At 36.8% G+C, this 9,922-nt stretch overlaps 1 protein-coding gene across 1 annotated transcript; it reads left to right on the top strand.

The window, feature by feature from the left end:
* The first annotated feature begins 1,228 nt into the window (after positions 1-1,228).
* On the top strand, positions 1,229-6,219 carry LOC112196794. The gene is made up of 9 exons (XM_040518162.1): positions 1,229-1,243; positions 1,518-1,725; positions 1,788-2,003; positions 2,200-2,352; positions 2,598-4,238; positions 4,515-4,815; positions 4,987-5,102; positions 5,263-5,384; positions 5,885-6,219. The coding sequence occupies exons 1-9, from the start codon at positions 1,241-1,243 to the stop codon at positions 5,990-5,992; spliced, it is 2,868 nt and encodes a 955-aa protein (XP_040374096.1). The 5' UTR covers positions 1,229-1,240; the 3' UTR covers positions 5,993-6,219.
* The last annotated feature ends 3,703 nt before the right edge of the window (positions 6,220-9,922 follow it).

Raw genomic sequence — 9,922 nt, 5'->3', positions numbered from 1 at the left:
TTCATGTTGTTTCCTAAGTTTGTCAATTAAGCTTTAGCTGTTAATATATACTATGAGATAAGTAGACATGCCTAGCATTGAAGAATTGGGTTTAAGAAATAAAAGGGTTTACTTCTTTTTTGGATAAAGCTGTAATATTGCTTTGGAATTAATCATTGCATCTCAGAAATAAAAAGGTAACTTTTTTTTGTTTTTTTTTTTTTTATGTTATGCAAATAGAGTGTATCGAAGAAATGGGTTTTTGTTGGGATGAGACACCCTTTTTAACTAGCTAAGATCATAATATGTATATCTATTTTTCTTTTGAACAAACCCAGAAACTAGTAGTGTATGATATAATCTGCAACTTGTGTATCTCCAAAATTCATGCTATTAGGCTTGTTCATGACAGCAAGATCTTCAGAAGTGTACAGTTTTGCTATCTGCACTTTGTTAGTTTGTTTAATGACTGAGTGAATTGGCTACTTAAAATTATCGTATCCCTTTTTTTAAAAAAAAAAAAAGAAGAAAAGAAAAGATGCTTTACACTATAATTCTATATCTCTTGAGCAGTTTTATAATTTAACTCTCAAAGAAATCTCCAAAAGTTCCCTGTTATCGTCTCAAAGAGAAATAAGTTTCTGGTATTTTTTTATTTCTTACTTAGTGTTTTTTGTTTCTTCCCTTTCACAACTTCATTTTTTCTCCTGCAGTAAAAGTGTCTTACTTAGTATTTTTTTTGTTTCTTCCCTTTTACAACTTCATTTTGTCCTGCAGTAAAAGTCTTTTTTTTTGGTCTCTTTTTGACAATGTGAGTTCCTGCAATCTTGATTATTTGTATATATAGCTGAGGTGTGTCATTATGTGTTTCCAAAGTTATGCCTTTTGCTTTCTATGCTTCCTCACCCTCACAGTGATATTATTTTGTTATGCAAGATTTTGTATATTTGATATGTCAACTCACTAATAGAAGCATTCACTCAAATATCTTAAGAACACTAAATATGAGTAAAATTATGAAACCTGATTAAATATTTCATTAATATCACAGGTGATAGATACAAGGATTACAACTGCCACAACCCCTCAGATTGCAGATAATTATCAACATTGCTGAAACAGATTGATGCGTAGGTTACATCTATCTCATACAGATATCAGAAATGTTGCCTGTGCTTGGAAGAATACAAATTTAATTATGAAAACTACCTTCCCTTGCCATAGAGAAAGATTCAAAGAATCGAAGTTTATAAAGTGTCTTATGGTGGGCCTTCTGATGAGCTGATTTTGCTCCCATTGTTTTTGTCTATATGACAAACTGACAGTTACTTTCTAACTGTTAGGTGCCTAATTTATATAGGGACATAGATTTTCTAACATATTATAGCATAGTTTTCTTATTGTCGTTCCCACGGTTTTCAAAATAGAAGTAAAAGGGTGATTCTATCACACATATTAATGTAAATTGATTCTGTTTCATCTAGAGATAGTTTGCATGTTAAGAATGATGAATACGTCTAACTTGGTTTGGTTTGAGGTTTCAGGATAGAGAGTTTAAGCCAAAAATGGATGCGAATAATGAGAACAGAGAACCAGTGACTGATCTTGCTCTGGATTATTCAATTCAGTGTATTCAGAGCAGGCTGAACAGCGATTCAGGTGCAGGTGCAAATGCAGGTTCAGTGTTAGGCATGACATTTGTGGCCACGGAGCCCCTGTCAGAGTTAGTTTGGTCTACAGATAAAGGTTTGAGTCTAAACTGAGAGCTGATTCAAGCTTTTCTGAAAATAAAATCTCACTTTCCTTAGGTGCAGGACCAAGCAATGTGAATCTTTCACCGCCACAAAGCATTACAGGTGGGAGGCCTATTGCTGAGAAGCCTTTAGAAGAAGAGAATTTTATAGCCTCAGATACATCATTTCGTGTGAAGAGTGAAGCTGCTGGCAAAGATGCTTTGACTATGTCGCCGACAAGTGATGCTGGCGTCATGCTGGCACATGGGTCGAGCCATGAATATGAGACAGGTATGGATAGTTCTTTCTTGGCATATTGCTATCATGCTATGTAGGGGAATTGGTTAGACCTTATCCTTAATTCTATCTTAATTAAGTGTAAAGTTAAGATGATTTGAGTTGTGTAGTAAGAATTTGTAGTAGTCTTTTAATCATTTTCAGTTCTCCGGTGAAGTTCTTAACTAAATTGCTGAGTAAATCTTCTTAGCAGAAACAATTCCTAACGTGGAGGAAGTGCAAACAGCTATGGAAGTATCTATTTTGCATAAACAGGTGGACACTTGCGGTCCAATCAATTTCAAAATAGATGAAATACCTGAGATGCCTGAAACTGGAGAAAATTTTCTTACAACATTGCCAGGTGCGTCCTGCTATTCAGATATTAAATAATTGAAAGTATTTTGGCAGACAGATTTAGGAAGCTCCGGTAGCTCATGTTCAAAATGTAGTGATATTGGTTAATCCTTTAGAACTATTACTTTCTCCGGCTTCAAGCCAAATTTCAGTTCCCGAGTTCTTAGTTCAATCTATGATGCCTTGCATAAAAATTAGACTTTTTCTTCCTCTTACTATAGCATGTTTACTGATGTGGTTACCCCCCTGCAGGTGATGTTGACAGAGAAAGGGCTAATATGATGCAACCAGATCAAATAATACCTTTTGTGGAACAAAGTGAACCATTATTGGAGGATCCTGTCAGTGAAGACATATGTGCTGATGATAGAAATCCGAGTAGGGAAATGGATTTTCTTTTGACCTCCAAAGCCTACCTAGTGAATGAAAGTAGAGATTCTGGTGCTTTTGTGGTGGATCAAATTTCCCAAGGCAGTAGGCCCTTGGATAAACTGGAGTCAACTGCTGATAATGATGTACAGATACTGAGAAGTGAAAATGCTTATGGTGCAGCAAGTCAGAAGTTAGGATCAGAATGCCTCCTCGGGGATAAAGATAGCTTTGAGAAGGTTGAGGAGTTGCTTCCTGTAGAGGACTCTGTTCTGGACAAACACTCTCCAACTAACAGTAGAATCCATAAACATCGAAGGAAAGGCAAGGAAAAGGCTTTATCTGATGGAGATCTTAGTGGGAGAATGTCCAAAAAAGCTGTATCTGATGGAAATATTAGTGGCAGAATGTCAAACGAAGGGGATGATAGCCATGAGAGTGTTGAAAGCTGTAACAGTGCTAGGTTGGTGTCATCAGGCAAGAAGAGGTGGGGCTTTGAAGAACAGTTTATTGTTGGGACTAAAAGATTCAGAAAGCAAATTCAAGAAACACCTGGTAGCAGTTCCTATGTTAAACAAGATAGCTCCTTCATGAATTGGATATCATGCATGATGAAGGGTTTCTCAAAATCAATACAGGATGAAGCACTACCTCTTAACGTTGTACATCCTGATCATGTACGTGAGAGTTCTGATAAGAAACTTATCACATACAACAAGAACCAAGATGCTGGAATAAAAAGTATTGGTTTCCAGTCAATTTTTCAGTCCTTGTATTGCCCAAGGGCAGAGGACCAGGGAACAAGAATGTCAAGTGGCAATCATGAAATAAGAGAAAGACCTGAGGAACTTGAGCAAGCTATTATTCCAAAAGGTTTTCATGGGGAGAAAATGAATCTAGGCAAAGGATGTCTGCTGCCAGTTGGGAAGTTCAATGAATCAACTCGCTGTACTGAAGTAGGTTCAGCACTCCAACCTGAGATTTTATCTGCAAAAGTTGCCAGTAGTCAGGAGAAAGGCAATAATACTGATTCCGTGGAGAACAAATGTGGAGTTGGCTCTACTTCTTCTCTGGGAAAACGTAAGAAAACAAGTGTCGAGCATGTTGAATCTGACCCACTGCCTGAAGGAAAGATAACTGATAAGTTTGATCATCGAAGAGACCTTCTGGGAAGTTTGTGGGTAACTCGCTTTACCCCAAAAATATCAGGTCTATCATTAATGTCAGATCGTTACAGTGTTGGTGCAGTTCATGACTGCTCCAATGACAAGAACAATTTCAGGGTGGAGGAGCAGTCAGTTGAAGATATAGTTTCTGTCTCCGGTAATGAGCCACAGGAGTGTGCGGCGGACAATGCAGGCTCACTTGCTTTTAATAGAAACAAAAGCCAGAGTGATGAGAAGTCAGTTTCCAAACTAAATCCAATGTTTCCTGCCCCCAAGTTCGGAGGTTCTGAAGCAATGGCTTCTGTCTTTGCTAGGAGATTAGATGCTCTTAAGCACATCAGCCCATCTGGCATAACAGGTAATGCTGCTGATAAATTCATGACCTGTTTCTTTTGTGGCATAAAAGGTCACCATTTACGAGAGTGTTCGCAGATAAAAGATACTGAACTTCAGGATTTACCAAGTAAATTCAAGTCCTATAATGGAGCAGAGTATTTGTCTTCTTTCTGCATTAGATGTTTTGAATGCAGTCATTGGGCTGTTGCATGTCCTAATGCGACCTCAGTGGGACAACCTCAATTGGAATGTAATTTGTCTTATTACTGCAGTCCTAATCAAACTAAGCTTAACGCAGAAGGAAATATGAAGCTCCTAACTGGTGAAGAGAGTCAATCTGAAGCTTCTGTGGATCAGGATGACTTGAGAGTGGAGACAGATCTCAATTTGAGCTGGAAATCAAATTCAGCCTCCAAGAAGATGAGACATTCTTCAAATTCAGTTAAAAGATACAGTGCTTCAAGCTCTGGGCAAAATAAGATCAAACAAAAACCGGTCATCCCTTTGTCACAGTTTGTCAATATACCAGTTACAGATGTACCTAAAGGAATTTCTGACTCTGTAAAAAGGCTTCGCTTGTCTCGCACAGATGTCCTGAAGTAAGTAGAGCACCAACTGGCATTTCACTAGTATATTTGGTTTTCTTGGTTCCTATTCTGTCATTACCTGAAGTAATGAGAACTAATACAACTAAAAGGAACACCTTTGCTACTTGTCCTTGTGACGTGTTATATATTTAAATATGGTCTCTTGTGATTTTCATGCATCAGATGGATGGATTCTCATACCTCACTCTCAAATCTGGAGGGGTTTTTCTTGCGTCTGCGGCTTGGTAAATCTGAAACAGGACTAGGCGGAACTAGATACTATGTGTCATGTATAACTGGTATAACTAAATATTCATCATGCTTGTGTACTTGCTGAACAGAAAATCTGTATTTTAGGAGGATGATCTGATTGTGTTTATTAAACTAGTGTATGGTTTTAATGCTTTCTGATAAGTAAGCTAATGAATTTCCCCTTTGTGTTTTCTTTTGGCTTTCAAGGCACAACAGGTTCTCAGAGGGAAAGTCATCCACAGAATGCCAAAACCTCTATATCTGTCATTGTTGGGGGGATTAGATGTGTGGTTGAGACCCAGTATGTATCCAACCATGATTTCCTTGAGGTAATTATCTGACTTGCTAACCCCCTCGATCCAACTCCTTGAAATGTATCTATTTGCATTCTCACTGTAAGTTTTCTCTTGTTTGTTTTGATCAATTGGCTTTCTCCTCTTTTTGTGAGTTTGATTAGTTGGGAATATGCTTGCCTCTCACTGTGTATAATTGATAAAGGCTATCTACGCCTGTTTCTCTTCTTGACTCCTTTGATTGTTGGCTGTTTTAGCCTATAGTCGTTGGCCAAAGGGTTCTGTCATCATAGGACTTGCCTCTACAGTACTAATGCTCTGGTCTGTAAGGGTTCACTACTTATAAGGGTTCCATCATAAAATTCTTCGTTGGTTGTTTTAACCTATTGGTCACTGTCATCATGAAATTTACTACCAATGCTTGAGTCTATATGGGTTCACTATTCATAAGGTTTCTGTACTAGGCGGATTTCTATCCAAAATCATGTAGTCTACATAATTTTCTGCATTTAATGTTTTGCTCATATCTATTGCAGGATGAGCTGAGGGCATGGTGGTCTGCAACCACAAAAAACAATGCCAAGATTCCATCTATTGAAGACTTGAGAGAGAAGATAGAGATGAAAAAACTGTTGGGCTTGTAGCTTAACCATGCAGTATAATATTTCTTAGTTTTGAGTTTTGTGCAAAACGCACGAGTGATGATCTGCTAGACGGTTTCTGTACATACTAAGTTTTCCCTTAAATATTCGTTTATACACAAAGCGCCTTGTGCCGCTGCATAGTAGGAATTGTATTCGACTGCAATTATACAGAGCTGAAGAAATCTTTCAGTGATATCCTCATATTTTCTTTTACCTTGTTTGAAAAATACGTAAGCTATATTTGCTAGCACATGCAGGTTAATTTTCCAAGAATTGTTATACAAATTACCGCGATTCACTGATATTTTCTGGTCAGTACTTGAGCTTGAAGCCTCATATCCCATACTAAACAAATAGAAGAACGAAACATGAGTTGGTTACTGAATCACACTACCTATCAATGTATGAAGAATAGACTGGAAATGGCTTCATAGAATAAGAGTCCCAAAGCTTTATGACCTTTTTGTAAGTTGGATTGGTGGGTAAGAACTAGGAAGCCAACCAATTCATTCTTGTTGTTGAACATGTTTTAAAAGGAATGATTATTAAGTCGACTTCGAATAATTTCATTAAAAAACTGAGAAGCCACGTATGTCAAAGCAAATTATATTATAACAACCAATTTTTTTTTCCCCTCTATCCATCTAACCCTCTTCTTGATTTCATTTAGAATATGATGCTCAACTTGTGAATATTAAAATCTAGATGCAACCTCAATAAACAATCTAGTTGGTTGATTTGCAATTACGATTTTGGACCCCAACATTGCTGACCATGCTCATCAACATCACCAATATATACGATATATACGAAAATAATTACATTATATATCTCTAGAGACATCAATTTTATTCGATTTCTCACAATTTTATACCATAAGAAAGCAGTCAACATGACGGACAGCTTTATTACAAACTCCGACGAGCCTTGAGAAAAAAAATTCAAAACTTGAAAACCGTTCTTGATTTCTTTGGGGGTGTGTATTAGTAGTTGGTGAATAGATAAAGTTCTTCTACGGTATCGATACGTCAAATAAATTAGTTTGGTACAGCGATATATTAACTCAATACAGAGGTATGCTAATGTGAAATCAAGTTAAACTAGTCAACTTATTTATGAAACATGTCTATATGTGTATCGAATGTATCGGTACATTAATGGATTGAAAAACTTTCCATGCAGCTATAATAGTACTTACTTGATTGGGAACACATGGATGGATGATACAAAAACTCAACGACTAAAGTAATGGAGGGAGTTGTAGTGATATAATGGACGCCACTTTGAGACGAAGACTGAACACTGAAGACTCGTGGTGGGGGAAAGCAATAAAAGCGAGCCGCGCGCCTACAGTTTTGAACGAGTGAGAGACTTGAGGCATTGACTAATGGGTGAGGATGGTGCGAGTCGTGCGTGGTAGGCACTTTTTAGAACCTCATTACAATAGTATTTGAATTATTTCTTTTTGAATAGGAAAAAAGTTGGAAATAAGTCAAATATTTGGGATTGACAACCGAGTAAACTTGAAGTTTGAGAGATGGAGAAGTCTTAAAGTAGAGCTCCTCAAAAAACAGGTCTTAAAGTAGAGCCGTCCTACCACGTATATGGAAGGGCAGACCGATGGGAGTCCAATAGGAGGTCAATGATGTAGAACAAATGGTAGAGATGATTAAGCAATAACTGGATCATTGCTAGAAAAGAACTCAAATCAGTATTGTATAAATTTGAGGTTTGAGCTCAGCAAAACGGATTCTATGCACCGTCAGTGCTAGTTAGTGCACTAACACTGAGGCTCGTGTCACTGACGCGTCTATTATTTTATTATTATTATTATTTTTTTGTGGTCTTACCTACCGATGCCGATTCCTTCATTAACTTCAGCACACAATTGCAAGACTGCGTTTTTTTAACCTTCTTGACCTTTGAAACTTAGATTTAGAATGGGTACGATCGAGGTTGTTGGATTTTGGAGAGAGGCCAAATGGGTCTTCAAAAATATGCATGTGTTTTCTTCTTTCACCACATACAAAACAGAAGAGGATTGAAGGTTAGATGAAGAAGAAGAAGAGCGAAATGGAGGGCCCATTTTGGGAGGGATTTTCCGGCGAGAAATTGGCAAGCTCCAGCAAGGGTTTGGTGGGAAAAGGGAGAGTGATTAAGAAGACATAGAAGCTGTTGTGGACCAAAAAAAGACTGTGAATCAGAGCAAGAAGAGAACTGGGTAGTTTTTGTGTTTTGAAAGGAGAATTGGGTAGGTCTAGAAGAACAGAAAGATTTGATCTTCTTAAGTCTTTGAACTTAACTTTCTGACAGGTGGATGGTGAAAAACTAATGAGGGCTTCAAAAAGTCAAGCACGTGATTAGCACCCTATCAGTGCTCATGCACTGATGGTGCACAGAATACGCTCTGTATGAGAATTTGAGATCGTTTAGAGCTTCAATTTTTTCTTCTTCTTTTGATCAGGTAAATAACTCAAATGCTACAATTAGTCTTTCGTGAGTCGAACTCACAACATCCCACTTACAAAGGGTATAAATTAAGCCTGATTAAATGGTATTAGGCCAAAATTATGTTTTAGAGTATAATTTTCAGAATTTTATTATATATTTCTTATTTGGACCCGTGAACTTAAATTAAGCCTGATTAAAGCTCTACGGGTTCAAAATTGTATTTAAGCACCTTTATACACTGCTAAACCTATTTTCCATATTGTTATTAATAAATTTGGGGGTTTTCTCCTATTTTCTGGTGAATTTTTAAACCATTATCATGAAGGGCAATGATAGAGGGCTACAAATGTCAATCTAAGTGTCATGTCATGTAAGTAAATACAAATTTTATTTTCAATTCTGCATAATAGATTATCAGAATCTTACAACACCAACTTTATCATTTTATTTATCCATTTTTTAAGGGATAGATGAATGACATTAATGAATTTAGTTTGGTAACAAAAACAAAATAACACATTGTACTAATAGCAGCCATTAATTATGCTTGCATATTCCTCTAGAAATTTAGATATAAACCCAAAAAACCAAGCTTGTATTAGGAAAAATCCACCCATAAATTTTTTTCTAATCTACACCCAATTCATATTAATTGAACTTTCCTTATAGGATATATGTCTAAATTAAGACTTTTCTCGTTTTTTAACTCTTTTTTTTTTTGATCAAGTCGTTTTTTAACTTAACTATTTTTTCCTTCAGATTAAATAGGATGTAATCTAAATAAAATCTTCCTATATTGTAGCCATATATTTACTATTCTTTGAATTTGAATTATGACCACAAATTTGAAATGTATTTGCATGCAATTAATTTAATCCTGTTTAAGAAAAACTGAAATTGGGAGAGAACTAAGTCGTACTTTCATTGATAATAGAGGCCTGTTTATAGAGAGGATTACAAGCATAGAGATAGAGTTGTACATGGAAACTTAATCGTACATTGATTGGATATCTCCTAAGATTCTCCAAGAATATCTCTAATATAAACCCTATTTCAACTACAGCAAGTAATCTCGAGTTTGGGCCAGACACATATTCTGGATTTACTTAAACACTCCCCCTTGTGTCACCCAAACATGGTGCTCCTCTCGGTTCCTTATTAAAAAGCTTGCCGAGTAACAAAAACCATGTGGGACAAAAATAACCTCGGTCGAAGGGGAAAAAGAGCACAACACACCCTTCACGTTTCGAGACCATACATGTAGACATCTCCCCCTGATGTCTGCATCTCCCCCTGACGACTGCGGTCATTGGAGTTCGGATAACTTCCACAAATGATGCTACCAACATGTTTCTTGAAAGTGGAATTTAGACAATGACTTAGTGAGCAAGTCTGCCATACTGTTCTTAGATCTAACCTAGTTCACTTTGATCTTGAGGAGAGTTTGTTGTTGCTGATTATCCTTGGTGTTGTCTCTTT

This window comes from Rosa chinensis, chromosome 4, assembly GCF_002994745.2.
Source record: "Rosa chinensis cultivar Old Blush chromosome 4, RchiOBHm-V2, whole genome shotgun sequence".
NCBI classification, from domain to species: Eukaryota; Viridiplantae; Streptophyta; class Magnoliopsida; order Rosales; family Rosaceae; genus Rosa; species Rosa chinensis.
The sequence above is the reverse complement of the archived record's forward strand: the minus strand, read 5'-3'. Positions and strand labels throughout refer to the sequence as shown.

Bases quoted from the DNA above. Each gene is read 5' to 3' on its own strand.
- LOC112196794 (XM_040518162.1), top strand. The intron at 2,004-2,199 runs GTATGGATAGTT...AAATCTTCTTAG, and splicing joins GAGCCATGAATATGAGACAG to CAGAAACAATTCCTAACGTG. The intron at 5,385-5,884 runs GTAATTATCTGA...TATCTATTGCAG, and splicing joins CCAACCATGATTTCCTTGAG to GATGAGCTGAGGGCATGGTG.